Source organism: Agelaius tricolor, unplaced genomic scaffold (genome assembly GCF_023055355.1).
Source record: "Agelaius tricolor isolate 1412-34295 unplaced genomic scaffold, bAgeTri1.0.p SCAF_14, whole genome shotgun sequence".
NCBI classification, from domain to species: Eukaryota; Metazoa; Chordata; class Aves; order Passeriformes; family Icteridae; genus Agelaius; species Agelaius tricolor.
Window position 1 is genome coordinate 3670951 of NW_027269274.1, and position 18027 is coordinate 3688977.

Sequence of the window (18027 nt, forward strand, 5' to 3'; positions counted from 1 at the left end):
AAGCATGAAGAACTTCTGTTTAACTCTTGCTCTTGGCTCTCTGTCCTCCAGAGTGTACAGAAGCTGCTGCTCGCTGCTCTCTTGAAACTTGTTGGTATCAGGAACCCTCCACAGAGGATTTAACACAGGGTTAACCCTCCACAGGCTAAAACCTGTGGTCCAAAGCACATGCACCATACAGTGTAAGATATCTCTTTTGGAATGATTTTATAGTGTTGTGTGATAGGCATGGACAAGGTGCAGAGCCCATGGGATCTGGTAGAACAGCCCCAGGTTTGTGGTCACTCAGGTTCAGCCCTTTTTAACCAGAAAACCCACTCTGTGATTTATCAATTTCCCAGTGGGAAAAAAAACCTCAAAACAAACCGAAAGAGAGGCCAAATGCTTGCAAAAATGCAAACAGTGATGCTTCTCTGCTGAAGATTTTCCAACAAAATCCCAAATAGCCCCATTTTCTGGCTCAGGGCTCCTTTCTTGCTGGCTGCCCACCAGGTCCTAAGTCCAGCTGTGCAAGAAGCACCATATAAGATGTTTCTTAATTTGATAGGAGGCGAATGCTCCAGATTTACTTTCATGTTTGCATTTCATTTGCAGTTTCTAGTCCTGTACTGTATTAGAATGGGTGTTTTGAGGACTACTGTGACTACTTTGTTTTCAGGGGCAAAACTCTGGTCAAACTGCTTCCAAAAACATCTTATGGCCCTGACTTCAGATTTTTGTAATGGCATTGTATGGAACGATGTATATTTAAAAAGAACTGGACAAGTTCTTTTATTACAAAACCTATTACACTGTGCTGTTGAGCAGTCATAGTGGAATAGTTTATAGAGCAGTGCTGGGACTCTCTTAGAACTGTTTTTGCACGTTTTCACAAAAAAAAAACCCCAGAAACATGAGCTGCAGAATATGTGCAGTGACAACTTTGGGAATAAACCTCTTTTATTTATACACTTTAATTTGTAAACATGTCCAAATAATTTTTAAAAAGTAGTGCTGAGGCTCCTGTAACAAGCAAGAATGGAGTATTTTTTTACAGGCATCATTCAGAATCTCAATTCTCCTCTGGTGGCACTGACCAGACACTTCCCAGCAGCCAGGAATGCCTGTCCTGTTCTGCATATTCCAGTGACAGCTCTCATTTCATTTAATAACGTTCTCATTCTTATTTGATTCAAAAGAAAATTGGGAAAAACAGAAGAAAAGCAGGTTTTCATCCAAAAAGGCCAAGAACTGGCAGCTTTGTGTGAGCCCAGTAAATATTAACTACTGCAAATAATTTTAAAGTTTACTTCTTAAAGTAAACAAACATTAAGTATGCGATGGTGTGGGGGTGGGGGAAGATTGTTCAATCTGTGAGAAGTGACCTGAAATCTAAAAACTTCTGGTGGAGAAACAAAAAGTTTAAAACACTCTTCAGCTCAAGGTTTGTAGTCATGGCCAGGAATAGTTATCAGCAAAGCTGAGGCTTCTTTATCTCTGTTGCCTGTTCTTGACTCTTCCAAAGAGGTGGAACATGGGCTGGATGGTCAAGGAGAACTGAACAGCTGAACAGTTTTTGGAGGTTGCTTTCTTTGTGTGAACCTGTTCTTTTCTTTCATGTTTTTTCTAAAATATTCAGACTTACTTAGGCTCAGAGTCTTTCAAACTTGTTGCTGTGCTCAACACCTGGGGCCCACAAGTGGGTGTTCCTTAGATGGACTTCTGTATTTTTAAATGTCTGTCTTCTAAATAAAAACAGTGCTAGCACATCAGTGTTAAAGGAAAAATCTGTTCTTCCACCAAAATATTGCTCAGTCACATATTTCTTGCAGTTTGTCCTTCTAGTCTTCTTTTACTGTTGTTCTTGTTGCTTTGTTTCCTGGATCACGTGGGGAACTGGAGATAAATAAATGTATACAGCTTCCATACTGCTTTGCAGTTTTACTCTAAGGACAATGTGTCTGTTCATCCTTGTTCTTGTTGCTAAAAAGGACCCTGTGGTCATCACAAATGAGCTGGAAAATATTCATGTAAGAATGGGGGCTCACCCCATCATGTTTACAGCTTAATTTCTCCAAAGCTTTGGTTCTTCTGGGTGTAAAATTCTTTTGAGGAGATGTTAATTTAGTTTGTGCTCATGGGTTAGTTTCTAATCCTGCTTCATGCTCAGAAGGATGCTTGTTTTATAAGTGTTTTGGCACTAACTGTTTTATAAACGCTGTAAATACTTTTAGTCTTGTTTTCTTGTTTTTCTTTGAGCAAAGATATAGTCATGTGTGACTGGGGTTATTAAAATAATCATGTACTTCTCACTGCACAGTGCATGAAACACATTTTCTGAAAGCACCGCGGAGCCGCGCAGAGGTCGGCTGGTATCACCGCGTGCATCAAAGGCAGAACAGCATGAAATTATCCAAATCCTCCCTACTTCACGTTTCATGAGGCTTTTGACTCTGCAATCCCACTCGATGCCACTTTCATTCTTCTGATAACATAGTTGTAGGGAAGTCAGAGCAGTTGTAATTAGATCCATGTTCCTGGGGATTGCCGGGGTCCCTCCAGGTCTGTGGTGCTGCAGGGACAGAGCCCAGCCACTTCCCTATTCCCTGGTGTCTGCAGGTGCCTTCCCTTTTCTCAAGGCAGCAGGGCCAGAGAAATCCCAGACAGATACAGAACTTAGTCACATGAAAAATGAGGTGCAGTTTATCCTCCTGTATCCCTCTTGAAATCCAGAGTAACTCCCGGGTTGGATGTGTGGTGATTTGTGCTGCTGCACTCCTAAGCCTGCTTGCAGGGGTTGTGAGTGGAGCAGCAGAATTCCTTGGTGTCCATGCTCTTGGATTTGGTTCTGAGGCATGATTCTAAGGGAAATCTTTGAGATACAGAAGGAAATGCAATAGTGAAAAACTACTTGCTAGAACCTTAAACTCACACTTTGCTTTTTAATTTTTACTTTATTAAAAGAGCACAGCAGTGTAGGTAGTGAGCCCTTCAAAAAAGTGCATTTATTCCACTTCCCATGAGTGAAACACCCCAGTGTCACTTCACATGGCAATCTGAGGGTACAATATTTGCATATATTGTGTGTATATATATGTGTGTATATTTGCATATAGTTTATATTTGCAGGCACAGTGTTTCTGTGAAATGTGTTACTAAAAGGTAGTAAAGATCATTTACGGGAGTTGATGGTGAAGAGACCCAGGTGCCACAGCCATTCTTAGAGCAGACAAATATATTTCAGCTTTTTCATGCAGCAGTGTGTCCTTGCTGCAGAGGTCATGAGCTGTTGTGCAGATGTCTGCTCCTGGGATGTAAACTACCTTTCAGTTAATGTGAAACAATTTATTTGTCTGTACATAACTTTGAAAGCACAGTTTAATTTCATTTAATTTCTCTTAGTTTTAGAGGGGGAGAAGACAATCCTCTTCATGTTGTAAAAAGAAAAATGATGTGCATTTGTTTGTCACATCAGTGTTGGATCTTTACTCAGGTTGCCACCTAAATTAAGGGAAAATTACCCAAGCAAAGCATAACTTTACTATCATAAAGTTCAGGTAGGAGAGAGCACACCTATTTCAGATACTTGCATTGAAAATTCAAGAACTAAATTAACACTATTGCATCTCTTCAGATAATTTTTGGGAAGTTGAGGCTTTTTAGCTGTGAGTTGTGAGTGCTGTTGATACTTCAAACCTCGTAGGTTACAACACAGTTGTTCCTTAAGCATGAGTGCTGGTTAGAAAGCCTGAAGAGGCTGAGTTAGGGTTTGGTTTTTGTCACTTAGATGTATTCTCTGTGTACCTGAATACTTGAATGTTGCAGAAAATAAACCAATGAGAAGATTTTGGGATAAAAAATGGTTAATACTTGTTTCTGTAGCTGTTTATTCTTAAAAATAAAGTTTAGAAGTAGTTGCAACTTCCTGTTCAGATTGTTCTGCTTAAGTGATAACTACTTTAATGTAACAGTGGTGTATCTGGGTTGAAGCATTTGCTTTGGAGGTGGCCAAATAAATCCTTTTTGGTAGGCAGGGAAACTTGGAGTAAGTTTTGGATGTTGCAGCTGCTTTACTCAATTGTGGTTCCTATGGTTATAGTTTGCTGTGGTTAAAAATGTGCTGCTTGACTTGCTTTGCTTGGCTTTTTAGTAAAGGGCTTTTAACCAGTGTGTCCTGGCTATAGTGGCAGTGTGGGCCTTACTTGAAGGATTTTATTACTCCTATTATTATTACTCTTACTCTGCCAGTTACTTAAATTACCTAGCTTTTACCCTCTTCCTAAACTTGCTGCTGGCATGGGTGAAACAGTCAGATTAGGAACTGGAAAGTTGCTGGGTTATTTGCATTATTTAAAAAAAAAAAAAAAAATCTGTTCTAGTAGTGCAGCAGACCTTGAAAGATGCTCAGTGTTGACCAAAGTCTCAGCAGCTTTGTGCTCCCTCCCTCATGGCAGGAGCAAACCCATGGGCAGGGCTGGCTCTCCTTCCCACAGGCCCCTGGCTGCTTCCTGCTCTCTTCCCTTCCACCTTTGGCTTTGCCCTCACCAGCAAACCATCCTGGTGGCTAAGAGGGAATATGTAAAGAGGGATTTTGGAGAAGCTGTGCTGGTTAGCTCAGTGACTGGCCGGAAAATGATCAAACTTAATAAGTGTAGTGTGCTGTCACAGGTACAGATAAGGAGCAGAAGAGCATGGGGCAGTGTCTCCACAGGAGTGCTTTAAGGCTGGTCCTTTTGCCATTCCAGCCTTCTCTATGGAAATACAGTGGGACATATTTATGCAAGTTTAGGTTTTATTTTAGTTTGCATTTTAATATTTGTGTCTCTGTTCAAGCAGTGCAGCCCTCCTGCAATGGGAAGGGCAGCTGCACAGGCTGGGCACAAGGCTTGGAAATCACATCACAAGCAGCACATCAGAGTTGTGCAAAGTGGGAAAACTTCTCAGAGTCATGAATTGGGATTTCCCATGAATGGCTCACGTTTCTGACTTAGCTGGTTGTGTAAACAGCAAATAACTGTAAGTCTGGGCAGAAGTGGCAGCTTCAAGCAGTGAGTTAATCATGTATAATCATGCAGGGAGATGGTATCTGCCCTGTCTTTGATGATTTCTTGACATTTTATCTTTTTTTTAGTAGGTGGTGAGCAGGTTGCTTGACAGAAGTTAATGTTGTCAGCTTTTAGTGTGGTTGCATCAATCTGAAAATCTTTTCCATGTAACCAAACCACTTCTTTTTACATGTTCCTTCTCAGTCATACAGACAGAAATTGCTGTATACTGGATTTCAAGATGCTAAATATCTTCACTGTTCTCTGGAACAGGTAACTGCTTGATCTGATCTGCAAAACGTTTCAGTATCACAGTTATTTAAGGCTGAAGACCAGATCCTTGTTCACTCAGATGTGTATGCAGATTGTAGCATCAACTGAGTTACAGTTTCTATGTTGGGGGAAAAGTCTGATTGCCAGAGGTGTTGAGATGGGTCAGGGGCCTGATTTCAACTTGTTGCATAGACTTTATAATAATCTGTGGTAGAGAAATTAAATACTTGGGTATATCTGACTTTAGTAAAAATATCTTGGTACCATTTTACAGGAAACCAGTACCAAGAGAGGCTTAGCAGATACTTGGATTTTCCCATGACAGGGAGTAGAAATTCTCTGGGTGTTCCCTTGTGTGTATAATCTCTCAATGCAAATGTTATGTGTGAGCAACTAATGTTTTGGACTTTTTTTTCAACACATCACACCATTAAGTAGGTGCTTGAAACCTCTCTGGATGTTTGTAGTAAAAGCTGGGAACAGGTACAGAGCTCTGCAGCACAAAGCCCTGGGGTTCACCAGCTGTAGAGCTGATTGCCAGTGAAAGCTGCACCCAAGTACAATCTGTTGTAGTCTGATCTGTGTGCAAATTTGATTTGTATTTATGAACAATTTAACAGCTCTGGACAAGCCTGGGCAACTGTTGCAATTAGCATTTGGTTTATTATGGACGACTAAGGGAGTTGATTACCTGGTTTTGTTCCTCTCCCACGAGCTGTGTGGTCACAGGGAGTACAGATCTTTCTGGAGTGTTGAAGGAATTGAATTGATCATGATTAGCTGAAGTATTCAGAGTATAAATTGCTTTGTGATGTGCCAGGGGGAAAAGTTTTTGAGTTGTCAAGAGAGAACATGAGAGTTTGGATGAGGAATGCAGGAGAGACAAAGGTACCAATTCCTGTGGGATGTGAGAGGATCAATAACCAAGATACTGGTCACAGGCAAAGCTCCTGTCTGTGTAAGGCACAATTTGCAGTGGAAGCAGCCTTTGAAAGGCAGCTTGCTGGTGTTTCTGTGTGAGCACACTGGGGACAATGGTGTGAGGCCAGCGTGTCGGAGGCTGGCACGGCTGTTCCCAGTGCCACTGTGAATGCCCACTTGTCTGCTGTGCTCCTGCCAGCCCAGCCCTTGGGACAAAGTCATCTCAGTTACCTTCTCTTCTTCTTTGTTACTTGTGCAAGGTTTGCTGCTGCTGAACCAGAAGATTATTTGAGAAATTAAACTGAAGGATATGAAGGAGGCTGATGTTTATCAGGAAACTTTTCTTTTTGTCACATTCTGTTCCTTTTCTTCAAGTGTAGCAACAGTGTATTGCTGGCAGCTTCTGGAAAGCTGATTTTTCACTGCTGTTCCCCCCAAAATTGGCTGTGATTTCATGACATAGATGAAGAAAGGGAGCATTATACTTCATAATGTTAGATACTAAAACCTGATGAAACAGCAGTTCAGAGTATTTCTTTCTTTTAACGTTTCTGTCTTGTTTGGTAACAGCAGTAGTACTTCACATCAAATAAGGACATCCATTTGGTTCTTTAAGTGGAGTGTTCTTCCCTGGTTGCTGAAATAAATCTTCATACTGCTCTCAGCATAGTTATTTTTACTGTGTAAGACTGACTGTAGATCTCTCTTTTCATTGTCATTATAGAAAACCTAGAATAAACTCTCAGTTGGTGGCACAACAAGTTGCCCAGCAATATGCAACCCCACCACCACCTAAGAAGGAGAAGAAGGAGAAAGTGGAAAAACAAGACAAAGAAAAACCTGACAAAGAGAAGGAAATTAGTCCAAGTGTTACAAAGAAGAACACTAACAAAAAGACTAAGTAAGTTTGAAGGATGCAGTATTAAATGTGATGTGATTTCAGTAGCACTGTGCATTGGTCAATTGTGCATTTAAACCAACATTGTAATCTCCCTCTTCCCTCCAATTCTCACAGACCAAAGTCGGATATTGTGAAAGATCCTCCTAGTGAAGCAAACAGCATACAGTCTGGGAATACTACAACAAAGACCAGCGACTCAAATCACACTTCAAGGTAACTCTAGACTAAAGTTAAGCCTGTGGTACCTGAGAACTGTGTTAAAAAGCAAACACTTCTTTTTTTGATGTACAAGCACTTGAACACTCCACTAGTGAGGACAGATTCAGGCTTTGGAAATATTAATTCTGTTGTCCATTCCATTTTTATTTCTCTGCTAAAATAATTGTATTGTCAGTTGAGTAGTAATGCTTTTGACTGTAGACACAGTGGAGGAAAAACATTAACCAGCAATCGTATCAAATTCTTATCATCACTTGATAGCAGTAACAAAGGTTACTTTTTTACTTCCTTATCTGTAATTCAGTCACTGTAATTGTCAAGATAATTTTCCAAGTATAAAGGAACTAAGTATACATGAACAGATTTGCTGGGATCTTGCTATCAACAAAAAGTACAAATGGCTGGTTTGATATTTGGCTAAGTTTGAAATAAGTGTATGGAGAGAGATTTATTCCTAGTCTTGCCTATATTGTTCTTCCATTTTTTTAATCAAAAATTCAGCATCACAAAACAGTTTTTGTATTATTGAACTTGACAGCTACAGAAGGCAGAACTGAACTGGGTGCTTTGCCTGTGTGGGCTGTATAAGAATTGCATCTCTCTTTAAAATGTGCTGTAATAGGTGTTTTATAGTGAAGCCACATGAACTGAGGCAGCATCAGCTGCAAACACTGGTAAAGCACATGGCAAATATGGTTGGCACTGCCGTTGGCATTCAAATTGGCAAGGTGTGACTACAGAAAACTCTTGTCTTGGAAGTTTTTAAATAATAGCATGAAAATCTTTAAAAAGAGGGAATATCCTTTGCATAGTAACCCAGTAGTGTAGTAGTGAGGGCAGTGTGAAATCTGCTGTGCTACAAGACTGAGCTGTTTGCAGGGACTGCTGTTAACTCTTCCTCAGCCCCTAAAGAAAGAAGTGTCCATTCCTGATTTGATTACAGAGAGGCAGCTTTATTGCAGTGACTCTTTTCTTGTCCTGTTCTTCTTTAAATGGTACTTATTTTGAGACTTAGGATGCAGGAGACTTGATGTACTTGACTAATGACATAATATTAAATTGAGAGATTACATCAAATAATTGTTTTTACTCATTAAAGGAGTCACTCTGTCTACTGCAAAGTCTTTTAGTCCATGTTTTGTGGCAAGCTTTTGCCAGGCCTAATTAAGCCTTAATAGTACCAGGTCTAGCTGGGTATTTTTAAAGGGTACCTCATCTCCTTTACTTCTTAAACTGTCTTTTGAAGTGTTTTATTTAGTAGAACTTTTCTTGCAATTCTCAGGAGTGCTGTCAAGAGTCTTTTTCTGATTTTTACAGAATGATAAGTTTTTTTCATGCCCAGATTGCTTAACAGTTTTTCTGGGTTTTTTTGTAAATTGTCTTTTAGGGCTCTCTGGATTTTTAAGAAATCCTGTTTAAATTTCTTGGATAATACCATGCCTGTTTCTGACAATATGTCTTGGTTTATACCATGCCTTCCTGTGTACTTTTAGATTGAATGTTTTGAAACACTTGACTTATTTGGCCATAAAACCCTTTTGCTATAAACCTGAAGCATCAGGGTGTTTAATTTTGCAAAATAACATGAGTGGGCCAATCCCTTTCTTCTATAAGAAGCAAAAATTGTATGCATGTGCTGAAAAGATTGGTGGTTTCCATCTGTGCTTAATCAACTCTTTGTACAGGGGAAACCCTGAAAACCTCCCAGAGAAATGGTTGGGAGGCTCAGTTCTAGAAGTGATAAGGTGAATGTTTGTGAGTGGGACTGTGGGGAAATCCTGTACCTCAGCCCTGCTTCCCACAGCCCTTCCATGTTACTTTGTCCTGGCATTTAAAGATGCATGGGCAGCTCCATTTTTTCTTTTTTTTTAAGCTAATTGCACCTCTCAGAGCTACCTTTTAACGAGCAATAGCCGCAGTTCATGACCAGCCCTGTAGGAAGGCGGAGGCAGCGGGCTCTGTTCCGGTATCTGGGCCAGCATTTTGGCTCTTTCTGAGTACAAGAGGAAACAAATGACCGAGGCAAATTACAGGAAGGACTGGGTTTCCTAGAGGAACTCGGGGCTCGGGGAGGAAAATACGTCCTCGTGCTTTGCTTCCGGGAACAGCGAGAGCCGTGCGGGGGATCTGCCGGGACGGTACCGCAGCGCCGGCGGAAACCTCAAACCCTGCTCAGCCAGCCGGCCTTTCTTGGAAGCCACAAACGAGGTGGCATCATTTCACCTCCCCGTGGCTGCCTGTGCAGCTTGGCAGCTCCTGTGAGTGTGTCTGTGCAGCGTGGGTGCATCTCCCTGCCCCAGAAATCCAGAGCGCGGCCCCGAGCTTGGAAAGGCCGGTCCTGGAGCGAAGGGGCTGCTGCAAGGAGGAGTTTGACTGAGCACAATGCAGCAGTGTTTTGGGGTTTTGTTTGTATTTTCTGTCTATTAAAAATGCTCTTCCTGTGGTACTTGTTAAAAATTGCAGCAGCCTCCTAGGTTAGATAAGAAAATACTATTTTTGGTGCGGTAATTTTATTTTTGGTGAGGAAGTTTGCAGAAATACAATTGTTCTATTTTGGAAGCCGTACATCTGTCCTCAGTGCATTTTTCTGTTCTGATTCTGGAATACCACTTGGATAACTGCTGCTTAAGGACTTTCTCCTTGTTAACTTACCACTACAAGCCATTGAGTATTCATGGCGGGTAGAAAATGAGCTTAATTCCCTCTTTTTCTGTTTTACTGCACTAGCCTTGTGTGCTGCAAGTGAGGAGGAGAAAAGGCAGAGTGGTTTAAAAGCTGAAGCTTGATCCCAAAGTAAATTAACCTTCCCTCCATCCCTCTCAATAAGGCAGCTCTCAGCAAGCTACTTTTCACTGATGTATAAAGACTCTCCTTTTTAATTTCCCTATTGGGAATATTCTGCTGCTTAAGTCTGACCCTTAATTAGGAGCAAAAGCTGTAAATTACAGCGGTCTCTGCAGCTGACTTGGAATTTGCTGGTAGCTGGAGGAATGTCCAAGGCTTGTTGAAGCAGAGCTTTGGACCAACCCGTGAAATGTGCTTGAATGTCAGCTTCCTAGAGCTTCGACCCTTATTAGCTACATTACTAATTGAATTGATAGCACAGCATGCAAATTACTGAGATAATCCTGAGCAATAAATACCAGTGGGTTCTTTTCAGGTGATTTGTGTTTTTTTCTTTCCCCTTTTCTTTTTCCCCTAACCAAAAGCTCTGGCTGCAAAAAATACCGTTGTACATTTTGGATTTTATTTACAATAGCCTCAATTCCAGAGGGAACATTATGAGCTATTTTATCCATAGGCTGATTGGGCATCTGATTTGTATAAGCTCAAAGCAGCTGAAAGAGAAGCCAAGTTGTCCCAGTGCCTGTGTTGTTTGCAGCTGCAGAGTTCCAACATGGGGAATGAAAGAGCCATGGCCGAATGCTTTCATGTGGTTTTGTATTGCAGAGTCACAGCCTTGTCTCATAACATCAGGGCACATGATGAGATGGTGAATTTAGATAAGAGAAGTCTTTCATCTGCCCCTTGGGGAGGAGATCCTTTGCTCTGTCTGGCTCCTGTCCGCTTGGCTCTGCTGTGGTGTCCTCCTTTCTGGCAGGGTTGGATGGAGAGAAGCCTGCAGGAGCCTCCCTGTGCAGAGCTCTGTGAGCCAGGTTGTTCTCTGGGGCTGAGTGTGCCCCGCAGCCCTCAGAGGCACAGGGAGCCTGGCTGGCACAGGGAGCAGGGCACACCTTCATCCTGTGCTCTGCAGCACTCTGCCTGCCTGGCTTCTCCTCCCAGCCACTGCCAACTGCGCAGGCACGGGAGCACAAGTCACACCGAGTTTGTTTTCAAATGCTTTTCCTAATAAACTTTCCCTTTCTCCTTTATTTTTATCCTTTTAATAAATGTCTTCTCATTTGTTTTAGACCCAGACTGAAAAATGTGGACAGAAGTACCGCACAGCAGCTGGCAGTCACAGTGGGAAATGTCACAGTAATTATCACAGACTTTAAAGAAAAGACTCGCTCTTCATCCACGTCGTCTTCTACAGTGACCTCCAGTGCAGGATCAGAACAACAGAATCAGAGCAGCTCGGGCTCTGAGAGCACAGACAAGGGCTCGTCCCGTTCCTCCACGCCCAAGGGGGACATGTCGGCAGTCAACGACGAATCTTTCTGAAAAATTGCACATGGAGTTGTGGAAACTATGAATCAGGGTATGAAATTCAAACACTCCACCTGCCCACGCTGTTCAAATCCTGGAGAGCCTCTTCTGTGCTTGAACACACTTTCTCGGACATCGACCTCTTACTGATGCAACCAGGATAATTTCTGCTTGCCGTGGGCATCTGGCCACCAAGGAATTTCTCACCCTAGCGATTACTCTTGACACTTTTATGTATTCCATTGTTTTATATGATTTTCCTAACAATCATTTATAATTGGATGTGCTCCTGAATCTACTTTTTTATAATATCTGCTGTGCACAATTTTCCATGAACATGACAACTTTTTGTTTTGGGGTAGGGAGTGGGTGGGGTGGGAAGGGGGCTTTATTTATTGCATTCACAAACTCCATCCTCTTTCAACATATCCTTTTTAAGTTCAGTTCTTCTTCCAGTTATACTGTGTACTATCAGTTTTGATATAAATTATATATAAATATATATATAAATAAATATATATAAAGGGTTATTTGAAACCAATACATGGAAACGCTGGTGCTTGAAACACTGTGAAGTGATAAAACAAAATAATTGAACCGTTCAAGATCTGGGACAGTCCCCTTCTGTGAAAGTACTGAAACTGAAATGGAACTGGTCTTAGGTGAAAAGTGTTCCTGAAGGTTTGAACCTGGATGGGACCTGTTCTCTCTATTGTTCCTTCCCCATTTCTTCCCTAAGCAATGGCTAAAGTGTACTGGACACGGTTTTAATTGTTACAGCTTGGGATCTGAGATGAGAGAGGATTGCTCCAGGTAGCTGGTGCTTCCCCTAGGGTCACTCAGGTTGCTGATGTGCAGTTCCATGCCCAGCTGGAGCAGAAGCATTCCCAACCAGACTGCTGGTGTTACACCCCAGATCCGTGTGTTTGGTAACATGAGCGTGGCTGTGTCCTGCACAGCCAGTCCCACACGTGTTGGTGTTGTTAATGAATTGCAGCCAGCAGCCTCAGTGCCCCAGGTTACCAGAACTGGAGTGGTTGCTGTGGGTTGAAGGCAGCAGGGAGCCTGGGAGCAATCCCAAGCTCAGGAACGGAGCTGGTGCTCGCTCCAGCCGCGTGTGGGTCGGTGCTTGTCAGCCCTGTCCCATCTGTCCCATCCATGCTGTTGGGCTGGCTCTTACCCTTGGCATCCATCTGTGTCCCAAGAGTGCTTTCTGAACAGCATCTTGTCCAGTGATGGGCTTGTCAGCGTTCAGACACTTCCGAGTCTCCTGCTGTGGGAGCAAAAGTAGGGAAAAGTTTTCTTGCTGGCAAGTGAGCGATGTGTGGCTCATGCTCATGACCAGCATCTCCTTCATTCTTACTCTAAAGCTATCCAGACTATAATTTCTTTTCCTGGCCTGTTAGTGTTGCTTTACAGTTTACCTTCCATGCATTATCCTGCTAAAACACTCAGCTGAAGAGGTGAAACAAACTTTTGTTAAAAAGCAAAACAACCTTTTGTTAAGAAAGAAAACAAACCCCAAACCTCTTTGGCTTTTCATCTTTATTTAGTGGCCCCAGGGTGCTTTGCAGTAATTTCAGGCACAGAGGCTGTGGCTTCATCTGACATCAAATGCATAACTTTTAGGCATGATGAAAGAGGGCCACATTTTGACAACTTTGTGCCTGCTTGTTATATTGTGAATTATTTGCTTGGCAAGAGAAATTTCTCTTTGTGAAGGCAACTGATTTAAGATTTTTTTTAAAATCTGTGTGGTTTTGAGTAGCAGATGTAGGTTCCTTTCACACTGGTGACAGAAATGTGTGAGTAAGGGATCTGGTAGGGCCCCTGCTTGAAGGCATGTGCAGTGGCAGTGCCTTGGCAGCAGTGGTTTTATTCGGAACATTAGCATGGGCACCCCAACTTAATTCTGCTTATATTCACAGTATAGGCTGTCTTTTGTACGCATTTTTAAAAGTATTAAAGAACCAAAGGAAAACAGATGCTTCCTATGAGCATCAAGACAATTTATTATACATAGTTTTAAATACTATGAATATCTCAATCCACATTTTAACATTAGTGGGATATTGCAAAGACATTCCTTTTCCAGTTTTTACTATTCCTTTAAGGGTCTCAGGGAGGGTAAACTGGTCAGCCATATTTATTTATTTTACTGAAATGTATTGGAATAATTTTTTAAGAGAGATTTTTTGAAGATGCCCCTGAACTTGTATATTTTGCACTGCTTTATAAATGATCCATTATCAATTAGGCTTGCGTGCATCTCGGCCGTGATCCAGCCAAGAGCGTGAGCGAGTGGCAGGTCCCGCTGGCCTCAGCAGGGCTCATTCTGGTGCTTCAAGTCAAACCACGTGCTCACCTTCTTCGTTGGATCTGGGAATTTGTGCAAAAAAAAAAAAGAAAACAAATAGCATTGTGTGTACCAGGAAATTGCTTCTTTTTCAAGTGAAACTAGACCTGTAGATCAGTTGAAAAGCTTTAACGCCGTACCCAGCTACTCGTGGTAAAGTCGGTAACATCTGTCCCTTTGGCGTGCCTCCTCGATGAAGTAGCTTGCTACAAACAGATGGGAAAATTTCTTTGGAACGAGTGACCTGTAATTCTGCAATCAGTTAGGAAGTGCTAGCTAAGCATTGAAGCCCCAGCCTCACCCGTAGCTGTTGTGTTGTGGTTTGAAGGACAGCGTTTGCTTTCGCCATTTCGGGAGTTGGCGTTCCTGCGGCACCGCAGGCGCGGTTCCCTCCGCGCCGTGGCTGTGGGCCGGCCCGCCCTGGGTGGGGAAGGTGTTCCAGAAGCAAACCAAGCAAACACTAGTGTAGGGAAGGACCAGATTCACGGTGTTCAGTGGCACAGAACGCAGGTAAGTGAAGCACAGTGTTACGATGGCAAAGTTTGGACTCTTACACAGACACACACACAGACACCGACACAGCTTGCCTGACTCGCTCAGTTGACGTAGTTCTGCAAAGGAAAGGTGACAGCGTTTTACACCACCAGGCTATTTATTTCAATTGGAACTTTGCTTCAAATTGGACAGACCCAAAATTTGGCAGCAGCTTCTGTGAGTTTATTTCCACTGAGATGTTTTCACCTGCCTTACCAAGATCATTCTCAGTCTACTTTTTTAAGCTCTACCATAAACTTAAATTATTGAAAATTTATTAATTGCTGACTATATAATAACCTTTGCTTGTATGTAACCGAATGGTTTTAAGAGCCAACATTTAGAGTATGACAATGGAGCTGAACAGTTTTTAATGCGCAAGCAGTTCTGTTCTTGTGTATGACTTGTAACCTTAATTTACTGTGTAAAGATGGTTACATTATTTCCTTAGCTTTGTTTGTTGGAGACAAATATAGATTGCTTGTTTAAGTATGTCAAAACATAATCTTATCTTGTGGATTTTTATGTTAATGTATTATACGAGCTCTATTTTTCATTTGCCCAGAAAGACAGCTTGTATAACGCTTCTGAAAGTTTTTCCGCTCTGTAAAGTCTTTAGAGCTGACAGTCCTGTTAGGTTTGTTTTAATCTTCATGCTAAAGTGTCAATGGTGGTTTTGTGAACTGGTCAGAAATTCACAGGTCTTAAATGTTTTTGGGAAATTTATATTGGACACTGCTCTTTGTCTAGCAAATAAAAGATGTTAATATATTCCTGTTACTGGCATGTGCACGACTGTTATTAGAAGCCACTTTATCATTTTCCTGCTTTAAATAGAAATGTCTATTTATGAATTCTGCTTGTAGTTTTTTCACAAATAAAATAGTAAAATTTAATTAAATCTGCAAGCTCTCTTTTTTGGGAGATGCCAGTATTCAGAAAAGGTGGAGAGTCCTCTTGTTGGAGTAGCTCCTCAGTGTCTTGCTTGTTCCTGAGCTACCGCTCGAGCACCCACTTCTGCAAACACAGGTTGTGCCCATGGAAAACCTCAGTCAAGTGAGTAAATCCAGTTTGTTCCCTGGGACTCACAACTTGGGGGAGACTTTGTGGCAGATGTGTCTGCAGAATTTGGGTTTCTGGTCCCTGGAAATAATAATTTTTCCCCTTTCTGTAGCTGCAGGAGTGGCAAGGCTTACTGCGGAGGATTTAGTGAGAGCCTTTGAGAGTTCCTTTGCCTGTCTTGCACTAACAAAGTCCCAGGAGTAAATTTAATAAAATGTAATTGAGAGTCTAATTGTATTTTTGTAGCATAAAAATACTGATATTTTGCAAGCAGTGTTTTGGTCTCTGCCTAGGAAACAAGGTGATGTGAATTACTGTGCTCTTTCTAGCTCGTGTTTCCCTTCCACCACCGAGATGGGAGATGTGTGATGTAAGTGTTCAAATATGAAGCTGAAATTTGAAAACAAAGCAATGGATAAAATGCCAAGGGAACAGAATCTTTTTCCTGGGAATAGGAGGGCAGTTCCTAAAGGAAAAGGCATTTGGATACTTTTAGGTATGCTGAGGGAAGTGTGTGTTACAAAGAGAGGTCACTTTAGAAAACCCCATGAGCAAACAGACGCTTGAATGCTTTTAACCTCACTTGGAAGCGATTCAGGTGCCTTTGTGCCAAGAATGAGAAGAAGCAGGAAAGGTAGTGGTTGTTCTACAGCCCTGAAAAGCACTTGTTTGGCATGCTAAGGACTGAGGAGAGGAACAGTCCTTGCCTTGAAGAGTCTACAGTCCCTGTCCTCAACCTGTGACCAGCCAAAGCTGCCAGAGGGGCAAAGCATAAGAGCAGCAGGGAGAGGAGGAGGCGGCTGCATCTTCATCACCTTGATGCTTGAATACGAAGGTAAAAGTTTGAATGGAGCCAGCAGAGGACTTCCATGGCAGTGTTGTCTCCCTCAGAGCCTGCCCAGTCAGTCACCTTTGTTGGGATTTCAGGTGACTGGTGTGGAAATTCCTTGCCTTGGAGCCACATGAGCCGAGGGCCACCTCCAGTGCTGGAGCTGCCGTTGTCCCTGCCACTGGCTGTCACTGTATGAAGGAGATGCAGTGCCACACTCATGGATTTGTGGATCCCTCCAGGATGTACACGTTCAGGCTCAGGCTGGTGGCTTGCCTGGCAGCAGGCTGGATGGATTCCTACAGCCCCACTTGGTTCTTTAAAGGTAAACCTGAGTCTATAATGCTTTAACAGAGCAGAGCTGTGAAACTTCACTTGTGATTCACAAACGGATCAGATTAAAGGGAAACCAGGGCAAACTGATCTGGAGAACCAGCAGGATCTGGAAGGAAGAGGGAGACTGTCTGCATTTTATAACACCTGGATGCCCTCGTGTCTTTTGTAGTTGTAACAAGGAGAAGGAAATGTCAGGTCTTTCTGCCTGCCTTTCTCCTGGCTGTTCCTTGAATATTTACGTGCCCAAGTCTTGCTTGCCTTTGCTCCTGCTGTCAGCAGACACAGCAAGGCTTGTTCACTATTTTCCCTTATGATGATGGATTGCTTGATATTTGTGTGGAGCCTTTTTCCAGACAGGGTTGGGGCTGATGCTGATTCCAGCTGAACACATCTAATAGGAAGACACTGGAAACTTCCGCTGTGTTTTCTCATTGTTTATTCTCACCAGAGAAAAACCTGCATGCAGAGATCACCAATAACATCAAAAGCTGTTTCAGAATCTCCTAATCAAAGCACTTCACACCACTGCAATTATCCCTCTTCCAAAACTTCCCCGTGGCAGAGCAGGGAAGCCTGTGACAGTGAAGAGCACTGTGTGCCTAGCTCTGGTCTGCAGTTAGCATTGACAGCAAAGGTAAAAATGCTGTCTTCCTGCAGCCAGTGCTGCACAGCTCAGCACAGGGCTGCAGTCCCCTGGTGCTCCTCAGACAGGGATCACTCCTCACTCAGCAGGAACTGATCTGGCAGCCCCGGCTGTGCAGGAAGCACGGAAGGCACGAGCCAGTTGTGCTTCCTAGATGAGGAATCAAGAAACAAATACTCCCTTGTTCTCCTCTGTCTCCATACAAAAAAAAAAAAAAAGGAAAAAGAAAAGAGAGAGGCATTGCTCTCTACCATGACTATTTATTATTCCCAGGATACTGGAATTTCATTACTTTCTAACATTCTTAATTTTTTCCAACCTCTTTTCCTTCATTGTTAGGAGTTGTCAAAAGTGCTCTGACATCCTTTAGAGACTGTTCCGCTTCCCCCCTTCTCCAAAACCACTCTGAGAAGGACTGAAAATGGCACAGTGGCAAGCAGAGAGTCCCAGTGTGAGAATCCCTGCTGCTCCACATCCCTGCCTTGGCAATCCTCCCTTCCTCCTGCCAGCAGGTGAGGCAGAGGCATCCAAAGCTGATATTCCCTTAAATGCTGTGAAATTCCCAGTGTATACACACTTGATTAACAGCACATCAAAAGCTTTTTAGGCAGCTTTTAAATTGGCCACAGCTACTGGAGCTGGACAGAGTTTGAGGGGGGAGATCTGAAGTGTTGGAAAAAAACAAGTTTGGAAGCTGAATTTGGGTACAGAATGTCCCTGTGAGCAGGGGGAGGCTGGAACGCTGTAGGAAAAGCACACAGTGGCCCAGGTAAGTAGAAT

At 42.6% G+C, this 18027-nt stretch overlaps 1 protein-coding gene across 2 annotated transcripts in view; it reads left to right on the forward strand.

Moving 5' to 3' along the window:
• Positions 1-15278, forward strand: part of RYBP (RING1 and YY1 binding protein) — a 40813-nt gene extending 25535 nt beyond the window's left edge. For both annotated transcript variants that reach the window (XM_071439337.1, XM_071439336.1), the window contains 3 exons: positions 6943-7119; positions 7234-7332; positions 11250-15278. In XM_071439337.1, the coding sequence (XP_071295438.1) occupies positions 6943-7119; positions 7234-7332; positions 11250-11502 (529 nt within the window). In that variant the 3' untranslated portion in view covers positions 11503-15278. The remainder of the gene's footprint in view (positions 1-6942; positions 7120-7233; positions 7333-11249) is intronic.
• The last annotated feature ends 2749 nt before the right edge of the window (positions 15279-18027 follow it).